At 44.8% G+C, this 22,058-nt stretch overlaps 1 protein-coding gene across 6 annotated transcripts in view; it reads left to right on the top strand.

Annotated features, from left to right (window-relative positions):
- The window catches only part of akap13 (A-kinase anchoring protein 13), a 75,289-nt gene that overhangs the window by 17,916 nt on the left and 35,315 nt on the right, over positions 1–22,058 (top strand). For 5 of the 6 annotated variants that reach the window (XM_042496485.1, XM_042496487.1, XM_042496486.1 and 2 more), the window contains exons 4-8: positions 12,105–12,177; positions 16,953–17,065; positions 18,104–18,290; positions 19,280–19,451; positions 20,244–20,303. In XM_042496485.1, the coding sequence (XP_042352419.1) occupies positions 12,105–12,177; positions 16,953–17,065; positions 18,104–18,290; positions 19,280–19,451; positions 20,244–20,303 (605 nt within the window). Of the gene's footprint in view, positions 1–11,434; positions 11,525–12,104; positions 12,178–16,952; positions 17,066–18,103; positions 18,291–19,279; positions 19,452–20,243; positions 20,304–22,058 lie in introns of those variants that run through there. The other variant, XM_042496489.1, reaches the window with a different exon arrangement.

Here is a 22,058-nt window from a genome sequence, read left to right as displayed (position 1 = left end):
GGCCTATTTCACTGTCAGTGTCACATAGTCATGTTCCGTTAAAGAAGAAGCCAAATTACTTGTGTAATCATTGTTGGGTGTGATCGTGGTTAAATTAATGGTGATGCAAGAGTCTTAGGACACAGCTGTGTGATTCTGTTGAATTTACAAGGCCTATCCTGCTCATTAAGTGATTGGTAACATCAGGGTTTTGACACTGAGGCCACACCACCTATTGGTATGAATTAAAAGCCTCTAGAAGTAGTCTTGAAGCGCATGTTGCTCGTCTTTGAACATGGCTAAGGTGAAGAAGGGGCTAACAAGTGAGGAATGGGCTTGAATAAAGGCCCTTTTTTATGCTGGCTGGAGTTACCGCTGCATCGCCAAGGACTTGAGATGCAGTCCAAGCACTGTAACATACACTTTAGACCGTCATGATGCCACCCATTCACACCAGAACCAAAAGGGGAGAGGTAGAAAAAAGAAACTTTAAGACAGACAAGTGGTAATCTCAAAATTCTCAGACTTAAGGACCGAAGAAAGACCTCACAAGAAATGTGTGATGAGCTCAACACCACAATGACTAATGGTGCAACGCTGTCTTCAAGAACTGTACGTTGGAAAGTGAGAGAAGAAGGACTTGTTGGCAGAATAGCAGCAAAGAAACCATCACTGAAAGAGCAAAATAGAGTGAAATGCCTGAAATTTGCAAAAGAACACAAGAAAGTGACAAAGGAGATTAATATAAACTGTTGTGGACTGATGAGTCCAAGTTTGAACAGTTTGGCAACACACGAAGAGTGTATGTTCGACAGAGGGAGGGAAAGAGATATAAAAAAGAGTGTGGTGCCATTTCAGCCTCAGGAACAGGTTACTTGGTGGAAATTGATGCCATCATGGATAAGAAAGTACACCACAACATTCTGGTAAGGCACGGAGTACCATCTGGGAGTCGTCTTATGGGGCCTGGATTTATTTTCCAGGAGGACAGTGACCCTAAACATTCTTCTTACTATTGCCGGAACTACCTGCGACAGAAGGAATCTGCTGTTAAATTGAATGATGGACTGGCCCCCCTCAAAGTCAACCCCATCGAGCAAATTTGGGGCAAGTTAAAAAAAAAAAAAACAGATCTATTGTACATTCAAAGGAGTACATTCAAAGAAAAGCCTTTGGCTTGAGTTGCAGAAGGCATGAGATAACATTAGTGTTGAAGTTCAGAGGAAATATATATGTAACACTATGCCTGAGAGATGTGCTGCTGAAATTGCTGCAAAAGGTGGATATACCAATTATTAAAGTTAAAAGTGTAGTAGGACTCACTTCATCTGATATTTGTTGTGCTCAGAGCAACCATCTGCATATTTCAAAAACATTATGAAATGAAATCATGTTTTGGAAGCAAAAAAGAGATAAATATTTTCAGATCTGCCACGTGTTCTAATAATTTTGGCCACCATTGTATATCTGGAAAGAGTTCATGTTTGGGGTTTATCCTAAAACTGTCTGCACTTTTTGCAGGTTAGGCTTTAAAGACCTGTTGCTATGACAATAGTTTGAGACTTGTTGTAAGATTGCTTTAAAGTAAATAACCCAGACTCATTCTAATGTGGATAAGTGTATCTACGTACAGATACAGGCTCCTTCTTTCAATGCTGCTGTTTGTGTATGTGGGAGGTCAGAGCTGCAAGTCGCTCCTCTGCTGCTGCCTCATGGTCAGAGTAGGTATAACTACTTCCACATCTTTCTCTGACTCTCTCTGACTCTTTGCATCACAGCTGGATGGCGTACAGCTGTTATCATGGCTACTGCTGTGTTTGTGTGCTGCTGATTGGTTGCAGATCAAGCTGATTGTTTCCACTTGTTGGTTGTGAGTGCTCTGTTCCAGTTACAGCTTTTACACTTGAGCAGCACACACACACACACACACACACACAAACACACGCATGCATGCAAGCACACACAGTGTACCATGTTAAATAGAGGAGTGGTTCCCAGCCTAACATTAGGTAAACTGATGATTGCTGACGAAGTGGAATTTTTATGAATACCACATATCATATTCAATATATGACAGTAACAGTACAGAACAGCTGTTGATGATGAACCCAAAAGTGACCACAATAATTGCAGAAGTTTGTGTAAAACGAGTTATTTGGATGAATTTCAAGCAGATCATTTCCTGTGAATGTTGCATCAGAGATGAGTTTTTCTGATATTTTTCTAACAGTCATATCTGTCATACATGCTTAGCAGGTTTAGCAGTCCACTGTTCTATTAGCTCTTTGATTGTTTTGACTGTCGACTTTTCTAATACAGAGAGTGAAAACTCTGTGAATATAGTTTGTGTTCAGGACTTCACTTTGCCCATATCCTGTTACTTTTTTTCAGTTAAATATTGAATGATAATTTAGACTTTAAACATATTTGCATTTAGTTTTCTTCACAGAAATAAATGAGACTGAAATATAGGCCTACTGTTTTTTTTTTTTTTTTTTTTTTTTTTTAAAGTTTGCTTACAGCCCGTAAAATCAAGAAGGCCTCGAGACCCCTGTGAAGCTTTGATGACCCACAGAGGGGGTCGGATACCAAATGTTGGGAACCACTGAAATAGAGCACAGGTTTACTGTAGGCTTTGGCAATATCTAATTTTTCATACCTTTCTTAAATTTCACCAGGATATAAAGGAATATGACGGTATAAGTGTGCAGCACAGTGAGTCACTATTCACTATCAGCTGTTCAGACTAACAAATACATAATAAAAACTCACAAAATGTTAAGTAAAGCAATATTTTCACACCTATTTTCCTTATTGAAAAGAGAAATAAATCTGTACACCTTTTGAATTAAACTTACTCTCACTCACAAGATGAGGCTTGATTGCCTCATTAACTCGCCATCAAAACACACTTCATTCAAGCTCAACAGAAATAAAATAAAACTCCCCCAAACCATCTTGGTTACCCTCACTAGTAATCCAGTTAGTAAGTCCACTGTTCACCAGCTTCAGGTTGGTCCAAATAAATCCTTAATTCACTAAGTTAGATGTAAAAACATGCTGCTATTCCCCACAGTCTCCCTCTGCCTGCTGGCCGCAAGCTGTTTACAGTCCCATAACTTATCCCTCCACCACTAGGTGTCACTGTGACTTTCAGCTCAGCTGCCTGTTCCAACAGTAGTGACCGCAGACTGAGCTGTGCTCTGTGCTGGTGCGTGCTGTGCACTACATACAATTAATTAAATAGAAAGAGGAGCGCTTATATTAATGACTGTATTGAAAAACATACCTTCAGGATTTCTAAATACTCTGGTATACAGTTATACTGTGATACCATCCAAGCCTAGTTTTCTCTTAAGGGTTTGAGCCTGTCTGACCAATAATTTTTGCCAAATTTTCAGATTGTCATCACTTTTAAACTGAAAAGTGTGAACCCACCAGCAGCTCTAGAGCGGAAAAAAGTCAGTCAAACGACAGTCATCCTAAAAACAATCAGTAATGTGTTCTTAAACAAACAGGAAGGCAGTGTGAGGTTGCCACAGATGTGTTTGTCCATGATTCATCACTCTCTCTTGCCTTTTGTTTTTGACCCTGTTTACATTTGGTTTTAAAATTCTGTTTTGGTGATCCAAACATGACTGGACCAGAGGCACTTTGCCTTTCACACCCGTGTCTCCAGGTGACCACTTGTATGCTTATTTCATTGCTGACTTCAATTCCGCTAAAAGTTCAAAGGGCTTCATGCACACTTACCCACACCCTACCAGTCATGCTGAAGACATTGCTGTCAGCAGAGTCCAACACATCTTCTTCCAGAGGGCAAGACAATGATATCTTTAGACAAAAACGCAACACTTCATCCAATTTGTCATCAAATGGGCAAGCTATAAGAGCATTGGCGTGCTTTCACCATGACAACTATCATGTTCTGCACAGATGACGTGTTTTCCTGTTATGTCCTTTTTTAGGACACATCAGGACACATTAGCATTACACCACTTCTACACTACTTACACTACAAAACATGTGGTCAAATGTTTCCTAGACCACCTCAGCAATGTCTTTATTGCTGTCAACTTGTGATTCAATTGCTGAAAGTGCATTTTAAAACCAAGTGTAAGTAATTTTGTTCTTGCTCTAAACATTATTTGCAGTTTTTTATGATATACCAAATCATTACATTTCATGGTTTGGGATTTTGAAAAAAGTTCATCAGTATGATCATAGTAACTAGCCTTATTAACAACACGTATGGCTAATTTTTGTAGTACAACTATTGAATGTGTTGTTGTTTAAAACATTAACCCCCACAAATGGTAAATGGACTGTACTTGTATGCACTTTTCTAGTCTTATTGACCAATCAAAGCGCTTACACACTACATTGTCACATTCACCCATTCACACACACATTCACACACTGGTGGCCGAGGCTACTGTACAAGGTGCCACCGCTGACCTCCCGATTAGAGGACGACCCGCTCTACCACTGAGCCACAGCTGCATCAAATTCACACAATAAGACACATAAGGAGGTATAAGTGAACAGTAGGACCTTAGAGTTTAGTATATGCCTACATTTATACAGGATTGCCACTGACTTTGAATTTTCTCCTCTAATATAGTCACAATCCCTAAAACCCTCACCCAAAAAACAAATTCAAATTCAATATCACGGATCTTAACATCCCCTGTCACAGCCCCTGTCTCTCATTCCACTCCTGTCACACTGCTGCAGTATTTTTCCACTCACCCTCCCTCTGCTCCACTCTAGCTGCCAGCCACGCCCACCTCATCAGCCCAACTCTGCTCACCTACCTCACAGCTGCAGCTCATTACAATCAGCCCTGCATATAAGCCTCTCCAGCACTCTCACTCATTGCCAGATTGTTCGACAGCGTCATGCGAGACTTTCCAGCGTTCATTCCCTGTCTGATCTTCCGAAGCCGACTCTGCCTGTCCCCGACCTGCTCTCCTTGTCTGCCTCCCGGTAAACTCACCTGCCTTTTGTTCCTGACCTCGTATTCTGCCTCGTGGGCGCCTCCTTCCAGGCTTTCGCAGATGAACTACGCAAGGTGTTCGGACCCGTTTCCGTGGGCCCCGACGCCACAGGGGGACTCATGAGCCAGAAGCAGGGGAATCGGACAGTTTCTGACTTCGCCATAGACTTCAGAACCCGAGCTCGGCTCAGTGACTGGAACACTGCTGCCCAGTGTGATGCCTTCCTCAACGGGCTAGCTCCTTACATCAAGGATGAGCTGGTCTCGTTCGACCTCCCTAATTCCCTGGACGGACTCATCGAACTGACCACGAGACTGGACAGACGGATCCAGGCGAGGAGGAGAGAGCAGCGCCTAGAGGGAGTGGATCATCGGGTTTCCTGCTGCCCCCGGCCATCCCTCGGAACCCGCTCAAGGAGGGGCGGAGCCTATGCAGGTGGGACGTATCGGTCTAACGCCAGAGGAACGAGAGAGATGACGCCGAGGGAATTTCTGCCTCTACTGTGGCCAGGCCGGCCATTTCGTCTCCAGGTGCCCAGTAAAAGGGAGGGCTCAGTAGTAGAGAGGGGCATCTTGCTGAGCCGATCCCGGAACTCTGCCCCCAACCCTCGCCCCCTGTTCCACGTCCAGCTCCTGTTGGCGGAGGGATCTCATACCCTCGCCACCTTCATTGACTCTGGGGCCGACGTTAATCTCATCGACGAGGAACTCGCCCGTCAGCTGGAGATCGAGCAGGTCCCTCTTCCTCATCCTATGCCGGCCAGCGCCCTGGATGGTCATCTTCTGGGGACCGTCACTCATCAAACCACACCCATCTCGATGCTCCTGTCTGGCACGCACCTTGAAACCATCAGGTTCCATGTCCTAAGGTCTCCCAACCTTCCCCTGATCCTCGGTTACCCCTGGCTTCGTCGCCATAACCCACATATAGACTGGTCCACGGGGTCTATCCTGGGTTGGAGCCCCTCCTGTCGACAGATCTGCCTCCGACAGACGGTTACACCCATGCCGCCTGCCAGCTCCTGCTCCACCCCAGACCTCTCCATGGTGCCTTCAGACTACCACGATTTTCGGGAGGTGTTCAACAAGACGAGGGCCACCTCTCTACCACCTCATCGGCCCTACGACTGCGCCATTGACCCCCTGCCCGGTTCTGCTCCTCCCAAGGGTCGCCTCTACTACCTGTCCGCACCTGAAAGAGAGGCGATGGAGACCTACATCAGCGCTGCCTTGGCCTTCGGGATCATCCGACCCTCCTCGTCTCCTGCTGGGGCGGGGTTCTTCTTCGTCGGCAAGAAAGATGGTTCTCTGAGGCCCTGCATTGACCCCCTCATCGCCTCTGCTTTCGAGCTGCTCCAGGGGTCCACCATTTACACCAAGCTGGACCTCCGCAACGCCTATCATCTGGTTCGGATCTGAGAGGGGGATGAGTGGAAGACAGCCTTTAACACCCCCACAGGACACTACGAGTACCTGGTGATGCCTTTCAGGCTCACCAATGCCCCGGCTGTTTTCCAAGCCCTCATTAATGACGTTCTCAGGGACATGCTCAATAAGTATGTGTTCGTCTACCTAGACGACATCCTGATCTTCTCCCGCTCCAAGCAAGAACACATACATCATGTTCAGACGGTCCTGCAACGCCTGTTAGAGAACTCCCTGTTCGTCAAGGCTGAGAAGTGCGAGTTCCATGCCTCTTCTGTCTCCTTCCTGGGGTACATCATCGGCCACAACCGCATGGAGATGGACCCTGCTAAGGTTTCTGCCGTTACCTCCTGGCCAGTCCCTGACTCTCGCAAGCAGTTGCAACGTTTTCTGGGGTTTGCCAGTTTCTACAGGAGGTTCATCCGAGGCTACAGTGCGGTAGCTGCACCTCTCACTGCCCTCACCTCCTCCAAGGTCCCTTTTCGCTGGACCTCGGCTGCCGAAGAGGCGTTCCAGCACCTGAAAGGGCGATTCAGCTCGGCCCCCATTCTCCTGATTCCTGACCCTGAGAGACAGTTCGTAGTGGAGGTGGACGCTTCTGATGTGGGGGTGGGGGCCGTTCTCTCCCAACGTTCGGCTGAGGACCAGAAATTGCACCCCTGCGCCTTCTTCTCCAGACGTCTGTCTCCAGGGGAGAGGAACTATGACATTGGCAATTGGGAACTGTTGGCGGTGAAGCTGGCGTTGGAAGAGTGGCGTCATTGGCTGGAGGGAACCAAGGCCCCCTTCATCGTCTGGACAGACCACAAAAACCTAGAGTACATCCGCTCAGCCAAAAGACTGAACTCTCGCCAAGCCCGGTGGGCTCTGTTCTTCGCCAGATTCGCCTTCACCCTCTCTTATCGACCAGGTTCCCGTAACGTCAAACCTGACGCCCTGTCACGACAGTTTCTGGTCGGGGAGGAGGACCCCTCCAGCCTGGACAGCATCCTCCCCGCTTCCCGTCTGCTGGCCGCTTTCACTTGGGAGGTGAAAGAGCGGGTTAGAACGGCTTTGGAGGACCAGCCGGGGCCCAGCTCTTGTCCCCAAGACCGCCTATTCGTCCCTCAGGAGGTGAGGTCTAAGGTTCTGCAGTGGGCCCATGGTTCCCGACTCACCTGCCACCCAGGAATTGCACGGACCAAGGAGGTTCTGCAACAGCGGTTCTGGTGGGCCACCCTGGATGAGGACACCAGAGGCTTTGTTAACGCCTGCCCAGTCTGTAATCAGAACAAGGCCCCACGGCAGGCCCCTGCCGGCCACCTGCAACCTCTACCTGTGCCTCACCGTCCCTGGTCCCACATCTCGTTGGACTTCGTCACTGGGCTGCCGCTGTCAGGAGTCAACACAACCATCCTGACGGTGGTGGACCGCTTCAGTAAGATGGCTCATTTCGTGCCCCTGCCCAAGCTCCCATCCGCCAAAGAGACTGCTGAGCTGATTCTGCAACACGTGTTCCGGCTCCACAGCCTCCCGTCTGACGTGGTCTCCGATCGAGACCCCCAGTTCACCTCTGCATTCTGGGGGGAATTCTGCCATCTCCTGGGAGCCTCCACCAGTCTGTCCTCTGGATTTCACCCCCAGTCCAACGGTCAGTCCGAGAGGATGAATCAGGAGATGGAGACGGCACTCCACTGTATGGCCTCCAAGCACCCTGCCTCCTGGTCCACGCAACTGCTGTGGGTGGAATACGCCCACAATACCCTCGTCTGCTCCGCCACTGGACTTTCTCCTTTCCAGTGCGCTTACGGCTTCCAGCCTCCCCTGTTTCCTGCCCAGGAGAAGGAGACCGTCTGCCCCTCAGTGGAGGCTTTCATCCGCCGCTGCCGCCGGACCTGGACACAGGCCAGGTCTGCACTTCTGCGGGCTGTGGGTCGATATTCGACAGCCGCCAACCGGCGCCGCTCCCAGGCCCCCCCTTACCAGGTGGGACAGAAGGTGTGGCTGTCAACCCGGGACCTTCCTCTGAGGGTGGAATCGAGAAAGTTGGCTCCAAAGTTCATCGGTCCGTTCCCCATTGAGAAGGTTGTTAACCCTGTGGCGGTTCGGCTCAAGCTGCCCAGCACCATGCGGATTCATCCCACCTTCCACGTCTCCAGGATCAAGCCCTTCCAGGAGAGTCCCCTGCAGCCAGCCTCCCAGCCACCTCCGCCTCCTCGCATCATTGACGGGGCCCCTGCTTACACGTTGCACCGCCTGCTACGCTCTCGTCGTCGTGGGAGGGGTCTGCAATACTTCGTCGCCTGGGAGGGGTACGGCCCGGAGGAGCGGCCATGGGTGCCGGCCCGTCAGATCCTGGATGCACGACTCATTGAGGAGTTTCGTCGCCTGCACCCTGACCAGCCCTCCAACACCGTCTCGGCACGTGGGGGTCCCAACACCGACCCTCGGTCTCCTCCTGCTTCTGGGGTGTCTGGATCAGAAGAGGATGACGTGGGCTCAGTCTCGGAGGGGGGCAGCTCTCTCTCTCTGGGGACGAGGGTGATGGGACAGAGGCCTCCGAGGAGTTCTAGCCCTCCTCCTGGCCCCCTCCGCCCACCCGGCTCCTCTGGAACTGTTGCTGCAGTATTTTTCCACTCACCCTCCCTCTGCTCCACTCTACCTGCCAGCCACGCCCACCTCATCAGCCCAACTCTGCTCACCTACCTCACAGCTGCAGCTCATTACAATCAGCCCTGCATATAAGCCTCTCCAGCACTCTCACTCATTGCCAGATTGTTCGACAGCGTCATGCGAGACTTTCCAGCGTTCATTCCCTGTCTGATCTCCTGAAGCCGACTCTGCCTGTCCCCGACCTGCTCTCCTTGTCTGCCTCCCGGTAAACTCACCTGCCTTTTGTCCCTGACCTCGTGTTCTGCCTCAGCGTTTCTGGTATCGGACTGCTCTGCTGGTAACGACTCCTCTGCCTGGCCTCGTCTATCCTCCTGCCTGTTCCCCATTGGTGCTTCTGCCTTCGCGGACTGCTCAGCTGGCTACGACCCCCCCGCCTGCCTCTGACCATTCCTCTGCTCTCTCCCTGTCGGCACCTCCGCACAAACAGCCGGCTCTTCGAGCCACGGAGCTTCCTCCTCGCCGACATCAGCTGAAGTAAGGTATGTCTCTTCCCCTCGTCTGAGCCCCAGAGACTGTGTGAGGGCTTTCAGCTTTTCAGAACGAACTTTACTCTGTGTTCATTCAATCTGCTCCGTACCTTGTTTGCTGTGTGGAAAATAAAAGTTATTACCAACTGTTCCTGAGCGCCTGTGTACTACATTTGGGTCCAAACCCCACCCGTTTCATCCCCATTAATTGGGGAATCTTTTTTTTTTTATATTTTTGATAAGAAAACAAACAAGCAATTTAATTTTATTAACATAAAGAGGCAGTCTGTTGACCAAACCAAATTTTGGGAATTTTTCTGAGAGCAAAATTAATTTGAATCTTCTGCAAAAATGACACATTTTAACAAATCAGTGACATTCTTAAATCGTGTCTGTAAAATATGACAATTTTCGGTCCAATCACTGATTTCTGGGGTCTTGACATGTGACCTTTCTAAATTCTGCCATAGTGACATCCTTCTTGTATTTTGGGTGTTGCAAATACCCAACGTATGATGGGATCTGTAGTTTCAAAACTCAAGAAAATATTACAACCCAAAATTGAACAAATACAAGAATGAAAATCCCTGACACATTGATGAGCTTTCCATTCAAGTACACATATTACTCGACATACAGGCATGAAACATGAAATGAAATCCTAATTTGTATAAAACTGTTGTTTTTATGTTTTTATTGTTGTTTTTCTTTTATTAAAAGTGTCCTAAAACAAACATGGTCAACTTAATGCAGTGAGAACTGTCCAGACCAGTTTGACCGCCAATGTACAGGCTGTTTCACCACAACCATGAGGTACTGATATAAAGGACAAAAGAATTCTTTGTTAAAAGGAAAAAAATATATCATGTTAATTTCACATTTCTCATTGTTACAATAATGTGAAGAGAAGAGGGGGCAGCAGCACAGATGTATCACAGGGCTGACTGTGCTGTGATGGTGCATATAGCTGTAACAGTAATTATATTTTGGAGCATATGCAATTAGCACTGAAGAACATCATAAACACAACAACAGAGTGATGCTTCATCTCATCCAGCAGCAGACTCCTTCACAGATTTGTGTGTGTGTGTGTGTGTGTGTGTGTGTGTGTGTGTGTCTGTTTCAGCAGATAGAAAGTTGTCTCTCTGTCTTAGAGTGCAGAGGAACTTATCAGAATGGACCTCAGTGTCAGTGCAGCAGAAAGGCTGCAAATGGATGAGAGGGAGTTTGTTTCAAAGTAATGGACAGATATGATTGGTGGTGGTGTGTGTGTGTGTGAGAGAGAGAGAGAGAGAAGGAGGGAGAGGGAGAGGGAGGAATGGAGGGCCTGAAGGAAAAAAGGAACAGAGAGTGGGAAGGAGGGATGAAGGGAGGGGCTGCTGTTATGAACAGATGTGGCAGAGAGGCTCATTTTCTAACCCCAACTGCAGCAAGAAGGAACATCAGATATGTAGACCTTACTGGATTACACATCAGACTGTGGACATGCAGGACTTTTTTGTTTCAATACTAAGATCATTTCACAAGTCATCTTGGTTTGGAAGAAGAAGTTAACGTGAATTTAAGTGTTGATTTGGCACATTTTAAGTGTTGATTTGGCACATTTTGCTCTTCGTCTATAGCTTATTAGTGGTTAAAAAAGGTTTAGTTAAAGTTGATTTGTGGCTAGATTTTCTTTTGCTCTTCTGGTGTCAAGAAAATAGGCAGCCTGCAGCTCTGGAAAGTGCTCGCTGGATTTTTTTCCACTGTGAACTCCACCCTCAGTCTTTCACGATATTTGTTTTTCTGACTGAGTTTCAGTCCAGAGAGAAAGGAGAGACAGCAGAGAGAGGTGTGATTGTTGAGGATTTCACCTGTGAAATGGTTCATACACAGCTTGTGTATTACCACATTGATCGTCAGTGTCAGACAGGGTGAGACTGCCAGCATGTATGAGAGACACAGGCGGAGGTACAGCTTCTGTGCCAAAGGAGAGAGAACTGTGGATGTGGTGCTGATTAAGGTAGGAGTGTGTGTGTGTGTGTGTGTGTGTGTGTGTGTGTCTGTGTGTGACTGTACTAACAACACTGATACCAAATTTTGGTAAGCACATCATTGGTTGGAATGTTGGGGTGGGGGTCACATCCAAGCACGAAACCCATAAAATCTTTTTTTAACCAGTTATAGGCTGTATATAAAGACACAGTTACATACACAATTGTGTAAGTGCAAGACTATTTCTAAATGGCCTCATATAGAGAGGTGTGGTGGTTCCTCTGGTATATGTTGATACGCACACTATAACTCAAACATGTGACACACACACACACACACATCACACTGCTTGAGTGGGCAGAGTCATAAGTGAAGCCAGTGGGTGTGGCGACATCATATTTTAATATGGATGTGACGTTGGGAATATGCACACAGGAGTTGTGCATAGACTCAGCAGATGATTGGAACAACAGCAGAAAAGCGGTGTGACAAAGAGCCCATTGACAGCCCAATAGCCCAAACAATTAGGTGACCTTAATTTGTACCAATTCTGTTCATCAGAGAAATGACTCTTCCTTATCTTCCTCCATTTCCTTTTTTTGTCTTAGATCCAGAGGGAAAGTGATGTTTTCTACCCTGTCCAGCCATGCCCTGAACCTAACACAGTAACAACATGTACAGGTAAACTCTTAAATCCTTACTTTGAAAACACATACACAGACCAAAGTTTAACCAGTTGATGAAGTGTTACTTGTCTCAGCATGTGAAGGAAATTCTTGCATAAATGATTAAAATACCTACAGTCAATATAGTGGAGCTGATGTTGTAACTGTATGTAGTGGCAAAAAACCTTTAAGGTATACTTTGCTGATTTTCAGCCAGGTCTGTGTCCCTGAGGTTTAGGATGTGTGTGCAGATAAAAAGTCTTAGGGTGCCCCCCACCTGGGCCATGAGCCAAAATCTTCAGGATCCAGATGATGTGAAATGTTTCACTTGCATCACTGATGACACGTTTTGCTGTTTTCTTACCATGAAAATTGATGATTGACTGCATAACCAGAGCAATAGGGAAGAACTCAGAAGCAAACACGCAGACGTGAGGTGAACAATAAACAATGTTTTTAATGATAATAATTAAGGAGAGGAAGGGAATGGGGAATGGGCAGTCGGGGAGCGCGTGGTTCTGAGTGGCTGAGGTTTGTCCGTGGGGAGGGAGAGCGAGTGGCTGAGGGTGGCTGAGAATGAGGTTGGGCCATGGCGAGGGAGAGCGGGTGGCTGGTGGTGGCTGAGGGCAAAGCAAGTCTGTGAGAAAGGGAGCTGAAGGTGCCTGAGTGCGAAGGCGAGGAGCTGGGTGGTGAGGCACTGGAGCACGGCGAGGAGAAGTATTGGAGGAAGCACAGAGAATAAATGCGTGAGCACAAAAAATCCAAAAAGTCGCTAGAAGCAGAAGCAGCAAAAAGTACTGAGAGAGAGAGACGGCCGATCTACCACTGGAATGGTGGAAAACAATCTGGCGCCCGAGAAGAGTGCAGCAGGAGACTTTATACTGCATGGAGAGGTGATTGGTGATCAGGCGCAGGTGAGGATGTGTGCAGAGAGCTCCAGTGCCCGGAGGCCATGCCCAGCCCCTGCAACACAGGGAGAGAAACAGAACAACCCACCCAGCACACAAAAAAAACCACACCACCAGCCCCCACAAAGTACAAGGCACCACAAATAATCGACTTTAATCAACCAGATACTTTTTAGAGGACATATACTGTATGTTTCTCACTGCTGAATTAATGGAAAAGATAAAGTCACTCTAGGCTTTTGAGCAGGGCTGTTAGTGTTAATGCATTCATCAGAATGTGATTAAGGTCTATACATGATGCGCTCATTTTTTTTTTCATTGTTTTTTTGTTGTTTTTTTTTTGTGTTCATTGCTGACCAACATTCTTTTCATTAAGATTCCTTCAGTGGCTGAGTTTAAAAGCTACAATGAAGATTCTGGTATCATATGAAACTAAACTAAAAGACCAGCAGTATGCTTGCCATGCTAACTTCTCAGGTAGGTGGCTAAATAACCCTCCAAAGTGAGGCAAAATATTGGCAATGGAAGAACAGCATGCCCATTTCACAGGGGTCCCTTGAAGTTTGACCTCAAGATATGTGAATTCAAACGGGTTCCATGGGTACCCATGACTCTCCTTTACAGACATGCCCACTTTATGCCAGTTCTATGCAGTTTTTCCTGTAATTCCTAATCAAGACAATCTGCAAAGTAATGGAATTGAAGACATGATTAAAAAATGCGATTAATCATAATTGAAATTCTGCGATTATTTACAAGTTTAGAAATGTCATTGTATGACAGCCCTACTTTCGAGCCTTTACACTGCATGAAAAGGGCCTGTAAATGCCTGCAAATGTCCGCGATTCCTTTAAGTTTTTGGCCGTTCACTGCAGAGTTCGCCTGTGCCAGAAGTTGTCAGAAATGGACAGAGAGACACTTACCTAATATCTCCAAACGGGTCGTTGTCCTGCCTGTCCTCCAGCTGCAGCGTTGCGAGGCCGCTTGTTCAAAAATAATGATTCTAGCGCCATTTTAACTGTTCACCATAATTTTGTTATCTTGGTCTTGCTTTATGCTGGGCTCTGTCTTGCTGCTCTGTTATTTTGGGTATGTTTCTATGTAAACATACACACATACTTCACCTTGTTTTCCCTCCGTGTGCGTTCAAATTTCCGAAGAAAAAAAACGAAACTAATGTTGATTGCTGGAGAAAATGACCAGCCACACAGTGACATTGAAACTTTCATCCAATCGGGACACAGGAGGCGGGACAAAGCTTTCGCAACCAGTTATCTTTGGCTCAGAGTGCTGAACAACTAGTGCTAGTCTATGTCAATTCCTGGTTTCAGGCAGTTATCAGTGCTGACTGTAAATTACTGTCAAAAGCTGCTAACTTGAACTTCCACGGCAATTTACAGGTACAATTACTGCCGAAAATCCCACTGTTCATGCAGTGTTAGACTGAGTCCAATCCATTTATTTTGGTACTGGGATCAGCGCATAATCTACAATTTGAAAAGTTGATGTGTGCCTTCTGGTTGTGCATCAAGTATACAGAATGATAAAGATCTCAAAGAATAATAAAGATCCCAAATCTTCAAATCCTATTAAACCCATTCTTCTTTAAAATGCTACAGCTTCCACATACTTTCAGCTGCATACTAGATGTAAACTTTAAAAGGGTCACACGCCTTTGTACTATTAAGCTATAAGTCAGCTTTTTGATATATGTTACTATTCTTTATAATCACACTACATTTTATGCGGCTCATTTGTATAGAGTACCCCAGGTATGGCATTTTTCTGTAGGTCAACCTGGAAGCTAACATTGGTTCCCTCGTCAGAAAGCCTATATGTTTTTTTCCAACTGATTTTGGATCACTGAAGAAATTAAGCTCTGTGGCAAATAAACGTTTATGATAAAAACAAGATTGTCTCCACAAATGAACACCACTTTTAGGGTTATTGAAGCCTAAATGTAATTGCTAGACATTAAAAGCTAATGTGGGTTGTATATGAACTACACTATGGTCGCATTGCCACCACTACAAAGCTGAAGAGCCCATGGTAAAGCTGTATTTAACGCAGCTCATCGTGATGACGTTCTGTAGTCTCATTCAGCCACCTGTTAACAACTGCCTTATTTAAGAAACATGAAAGCTTGAAAGTTCACAGGGGGGTATTTACTTAGGTATTTTATGTTGTAGAACAAAACATGAAAGTCTCTTCAGTTTGTGTTAACCATGGATTTCATTTCAGGCTCCTAACAAAATAAACCCATTCAAAAAACTCTTTGACTTTGAGAAAAGGGAACCGGAGGTACTGAAATGAAATGCTAATTCATTTCTGGGCTACTCTATTGTGCTGCTAAGAGTGGATGATGTCTAGATCTTTCTGTTCCTCTACTTTCACAAGATTTTCTGACTTAAACTCCAGTAGCACCAACATTTTTCCCTTCTCATACACATTTTATACATCAAAATGTAGAAAGTTCTGTCTTCTTTCAGATAATGTACCCAGCAACAGGGCTTTGAGTTTTTCTTTTTCTGCCTCAAAGAAACAACAGATCACTTCCCTCTGCCATTGGCTGTAATGTTATTTCCCCTAATCAAGTTTTTAACAAAACCCCAAATGTAGAGATTTTTCAGTCATTTTCAATTTTATCCATACAAATGATATATATCTATGTCTTCAGCAAATCTTTGTCTTCAGTAGAGAGGTTTCAACAATACAACCTAGGGTTTTTGCCATAGGATGCTTTTTTTTTTAAGCGGTACCTCTGTGTTTTATCAGTTAAGCCTAATCATGACTCATCACGTTCACACAGTAAAACCTTTGAATCCGATTGGCTGATTAACCCTGCATCGGTTCCTGTTTGTTTCCGATTGGTGCTTCCCTTTTATGTTCTTCCGTGGACATTCGTCTCCGCTGTTTCAATTGTCAACAGATTCAAACCTTAAGATTTTTTTAAATTAAAACTACATCACTCACATTAACACACACAAACACACACACACACACTTAGACTGGTTCTCTATGGTTTGAGTGGCATGAGGTGAACTTCCTGTCTTGGTGGATTGCACCCAGCAGTGCAAAAGCGAGCCTGGTAGAAGCAGCCTGATGAAGAGAGCTCAACATTGTGTTTCTCTTTCTGTGTCGGTCTGGACTCTATTGCTCCAAACACTTTTTGTTGGTAAGAATACTTGTTTTGATGGACAAACTTCTTCAGTCAATCCTGACTTTATCCCTAGCCTCTACTACATCAATACATATGTCACTGAAAAGTCAGTTATGATCTAAAAAATATAATGTATCTGTACTTAACATTTGTATGACATGATCCTGATCTACAACAATCAGTGATGAAACAACAATGAACATTTTTTACTGGGGAACAACTTCTTCATTACCAACTGCAGTAGTTGATGAATCAAGATTAGGCCAAATCCAGTCAGAAAAATGGCAGAAAAAGTATTTTCCTCTGACACACTCCACAAGTTTATCCACTTGTTTCTGTTCTTACTGATTAACTTCACGTATTGCTGTGTTTACTTACTATTGCTGTTCTGCAAGCAGTGGCCTGCACGCCGCGTCATCACCGATAATATAGTCCCTGATTGGCTGCCAACATTTTCAACTACAGCAGTTTCCCTGATTGGCTTGAATGGATGGTAATTTCTGTTAAGTGTTTGGGGGGACAGAGAGTCCAGACTGATACAGAGAGTGACACAGAATGTTGAGCTCATGTCATCAGAATGGTTTTACCAGGCTAGCAACAAGGGACTTGCTTAGAATAACTAGGTATTATATGTTTCACTTAATCGTGCACTGACCGTGATCACTAATCCAGCCAGGTGTTTTTGTCTCTGCTTGGTCTCCTCCCTCTTTTTTTTCTGTCTAGACATTCCTCCAAACACGGAGGTGTCCAACGAGTGTGTGTCCACGTGTTTGTTGCATAGAGACGAAGACAGCGTAAAAGTCAATGTGCAACTGGATGACAGTGTCTTTAAAAAGGTACCACACACACACACACACACACACACACATGTCCATGTGTTTGCTCATGGTCCAGAGCTTGCATTCAGATCTCTGGTGGTACTGCACATAAATGCTGGTTTTATGTCAGCACAGCAGCTGAAATTAGTAACACACTTTGTTTCTGTCAGGGTCAGAAATAAGAGTACAACTGCAGTTCCTACATCCACACTTCTTTAATGTAACCAGGATCGGAGAACCTCTGGGGAAAGGAGTGTTGCGTAACAGACAGGGAACACTTTTCCCTCTCGATCTTGGCAGGAACCAGAGGAAAACCAGTGGACTAGCTGTTCCACAAAGACTGTAGATAAATCCCAAAGTTCTCATCAAAGATCTGTGCGCTGTCTGTAAGCACTTATTCAGGGTTTCCGGGGGACTGGAGGTGTCATTGGGTTAGAAGCTGAGAACACCCTGGATAGGACGCCCAGCTTTAACAGGTCTACAGATTAAGGGTCAGTAGTTGCAACAATGTGTCTGTTGCACATTTCTGCACAGTGCTGTAAATTCTGTCAAATATCTGTGCATGCAATTACAGAGAGACAGTTTAATTTTAATTCCTCTGTAGTGCGACTCACTTGTTCCTGAAGAAGACTTTTTCACTCACTTTCCTTATGATCCTGCAACTCCACAGATGACACATGGCTGCTCTTCCCTCTGCGCTCAGGCGAATGTCATTTATTACCTGTATGAGTGCAGTCTCAGTGCTTTGATGGGACCAAAAATCTGAGTAACAGTTATCAAAGCAATTGTTTGCAATAAAAAGTTACTAAGTTGCTGGTGGACAACTATTTTAGTAACTTTACTTAAAAATGGTAAGTTTGAAATTGGCCTGTAGTCGTTCATTAACTATGAGAGTGAGTTGTTTTACCAGGCTGTCAGTAAAGAAGCAAGTGGGTAAAACATCAAGGCAGCAAGAAGGGGAACTGAGACTTGAGACAATTTGAACATGAGTGTGTTTCCCAGTGACTGATGGTGATGTTTTCTGCTTCATCTCATATGTCTCCTTTTCCTCTTTAGCCTCTAGACCCCCCCCTCTGTGTTGGAGACAAGGACAGCGGGGTCCATGTCTCCTGCTCAACCGCAAATGATGCATTGACACAGGAAGCTCTCAGTCCCACTGAGGAGGCTTTGTCGGTGGGCATACCTGACGCTGTGGCCCCTCGGAGCCCCAGACTGTCCTGGAAGTCAGAAACAGAGGACAGAGGTCAGGCACACTATATATATATAGTATATGGTATCATGTTGCAGCCCAAAGAGCGAACACGTTTTTTCACTTTTCAGAGACACACCTCAGTGGACGTAATTTTAATTTTAAGGAGTTTTGTCTTAAATCATATCTATTCAAACAGTGGATAAAAGGCTCAGACAAAATATCATATAATCTGTGAACAAGCTCACTAACTAACTCAATCATTACTTATAACTCAGTAGTGTCACCTTTGTGTCTCCTGAATGCTGGAGTTGGTAAAGGCAATTTTCTTAACCTCTTCCCATACAGCATCTCTTTCAGACCTCCTCTGAACTTTCACATTTTAGAGATGTGAAAAACAAAAGAGATGTGATCTCATCAGGGATTTGTAAAATGTTAAAAAATATCTCTTTGCATACATTTTGAAGAGTTCTTCTGATTATTGCAAGCGTAGAGTATGCCTTTGTAATTTACATGCTTATGTTAACCTGAAACTGAATTTAAAACAGAAACCTCATTTAGTGTTTGTCAGTACACAACCTCACAATCTATTCAGCTGATCTAAAAAAGGAAGGTGATGTTTTGGACCTGATCGTAGAGGGTTTATGGTGCTGACTATTGACTGCAGCCCTAAATTGCACCACTGACCCTTGTCACAAATTATTTCACACTTCTCCTCACATTTCTCTCTGCTATCATGTCAAGTCAGTTGTATTTATAAAGCCCATTATCACAAATCACAGTTTGCCTCAGGGGGCTTTACAGCATATGACATCCCTCTGTCCTAAGTGTTGATAACAGTGCCATGCTTATATAAAATGTGGAAGCATGACTCAGATTAATGGTAGTAGAAAGTGGTGTCCAGCAGGATCAAGGCATCAGCGCAACCAAGGCCCAAATAATTGTTATAAAGGCATAAATGGAGAGAAAACAATCCTTAAAAGCTAATGTTGTTCATAAGAGTCACAGTAGATAAAAGCTTTGTGTGTATGTTCACATCCCAGGCCAGACAGATGGAGGAGGAGAGGAAGAAGAGGAAAAAGACAAGCTCTCAGAAAATCCCGTCTCCTCTGCCATCTTGCGAGCCACCATCCGTTCCTTGTCTCCACTCCGTCGTCACAGCTGGGAGCCAGGAACCAACAGCGCCGCTGCAGACACAGACATCACACAGCACAGGTGCTCGGCTTCCAACCAAATCTCTCTTTCTCACACCTCACCAAAACCTCACAGGTGTTGTCAGTCTTCAGAGAGCCATCCGAGGACCATCATGTCCCAGAGAGATGGAGGGCGAAAGTAATCCCAAAGTGTCCCAACAACACCCTTTCAATATGGTGGGAAAACTGCTGACCTCTGAGCAGCAGCGGCTCTTATAGCAGCTGTGTTTCTCTCCTCTTTCTGCTTCAGTCATGTCTTACACCTTCTCCACTGTTGAAGATTTACTTGCGGATACAAACTGCACTCTTCATTTTTCCACATTTATGAACAGAATCAATTAAATACCTTATTTGATACTTTATCCAACTTTTCATTTGGTGGGAAGAGTAATTCTATGTGTTTATGTTGTGGAAGCACTAGTTTCCATGGACAGTAGTGCTCTTCCTAATACAGACAGAGCTGAGCCATTCACCACAGCCATGCTTTCCTGTGTGTTAAAAGGGATGTATCAGAATCTAAATATGTTATTTGGGACAGCAATCAAGCCAAAGTTGCTCGTTAAGATTGAAATGTCTGTGTCAGCCATTATTTGTCAGAAATCGGTCTCTATGGGATGTTGCAATGGTGTGATCACAGCAATTTAAACCATAATTATAATATATATTCAAACAGCAGACAGTTGTTATTTTGAGGACTAAGAAAAAGAACACTTGGCTTTGTGTAAAATAAACCTTACCTCTATTTGTCAGTTGAACCCTGTCAGTCTGTCCCTCCTCTTCTTTCCACTAATAGCCTGTCTGTCCCCTTTTTCAGCTCATGGAAGAGTCTAACAGGAGAGGTGAAGAGAGCCAAGCCCCCCCTCCACAGGAGAAGGTACACCTTCATCTGTCACCTGTTTCTCTTACACACCAAGTTGTTTCTTTTCATGCCCACTTTCTTCTTCCTCTTAAAGCTATATATCATGTGTTTAAGCCAAAGGACTGGCCATATAAGATGCTAGACAGGTCTCCATTACAGAATTGCACAAAACTTAAGCGACATGTTCGAAATGTTGATAAAAGACAATTGCAAGATGACTGTGTTTTCAATGAGTGATGTTCTGCAACTTCTCCTCTAGTGATAACATTCCAAGAAGCTTGGCGATGGATGTTCAAAACATTAGCAGCTTTATTTCTATTACAGCCACCACACTAGCCGTCATTATTTACTATCCAAGTCCACATAGGCGTGTTATGGAGCCATAATGGAAAGTCGAGCCCCTTATACGTAGGAGCGGTCACTTATGAGGGATTTCTTGGAGGTGATAGTCCACCATTTCAAAGAGGAATTGTGGATTCAGAACTTCCAGATGATCCGCTCAACTTTTGAAGAGTTATGTGATAGTAAGAGAGTAACAGTAACAGTAGCATCTGCTGCATCATGAGGGAGCCAGCTCCTACTGACAACCACATAGCCATAGCATCATGTGACCTAGAAAAGCCCAAAAATGATGACAATCTGAGACTGTCTGTGTGTACAGAGATGAGTGGGTGCTTCATTTGTTGAATTTCCACCTTGTTCTTTCCACATCTTATCTTAGCTTACACTGAATAACAAAGTGAGTCCTCCTGCTGGTTGAACAGTATTCTGTAACAATATCTGAAGCTCTCAAAACATGATCATGTTACCAATATCCTCCTTTACAATAGTCAAGCATTTCAGCATTCTTGTCTTTTATGACTGGAGTACAATGATTAAATCAGCTTTGCAGCCTCAGGTTGCTTACATGACATTAATTCTACACACACACACACACACACACACACACACACACACACGCATGCATATGCTTGGTATTCAATGGAAAAGTCCTAAGAGTATGAGTAAATGAAGTGTCTCCACACTATCAGCAGGAGCAGGGAAGCTGGAATGTTTCAGTCTGATATGGTGCAGTGATATGTATCAACTCCAGCTTATCAGCCTCAGCTGTTGGATCTCAATAAATACAATATGAATAAACCAAAGAACTGTGATAGTAAGACACTACATAAAAGCCAGACTAAAAAGATAGACTTTCCAGCTCCTCTCAGATCCTCCGGCAGTCTGTTCCAGCATTTTGGAGTTAGATAGCTGAAATCAGAATCTCTGAAAATTTTAGTTCTACTTTTTAGTACAGCTAAAAAAAAAGAGTTGGGGGATCTTAGGGTCCTTCCAGCTTCATAAATCAAAAGTATCTCTTAGATGTCATCTGGTGCAAGGCCATGCAATGACTTATAAAGTAAGAAAATAATTTTAAAAAGTAAGGCAAAAACTAACAGGCAGCAGTGTAAAGTTTTTTAAACAATGTGCGTTCTTCTGGTCTTCGAACTTGTGCTGTAGCATTCTAAATTAGCTGCAGCTGATTAATTGTATTCTCATGGAGTACAACAAAGTATAAGACATGTGATTTCCTGTTGCCAGTCGGTGGCACTATGACTTTGACTTGGTGTTGGCATTGACATGTCATAAGGCCAGGAGTCTGATCCAGCCTGAGAAATTTGGGGCAGACTGGACAATGCACGGTCAGGTTACAAAAACGTTCTGTTTTATGGCTATACATGCAAAATGGCTCACAAGAGAGAATCCTGGAGGTCTCGAGGTTTATAATTA

Source organism: Plectropomus leopardus, chromosome 11, assembly GCF_008729295.1.
Source record: "Plectropomus leopardus isolate mb chromosome 11, YSFRI_Pleo_2.0, whole genome shotgun sequence".
In the NCBI taxonomy this organism is placed as follows: Eukaryota; Metazoa; Chordata; class Actinopteri; order Perciformes; family Serranidae; genus Plectropomus; species Plectropomus leopardus.
The sequence above is the reverse complement of the archived record's forward strand: the minus strand, read 5'-3'. Positions and strand labels throughout refer to the sequence as shown.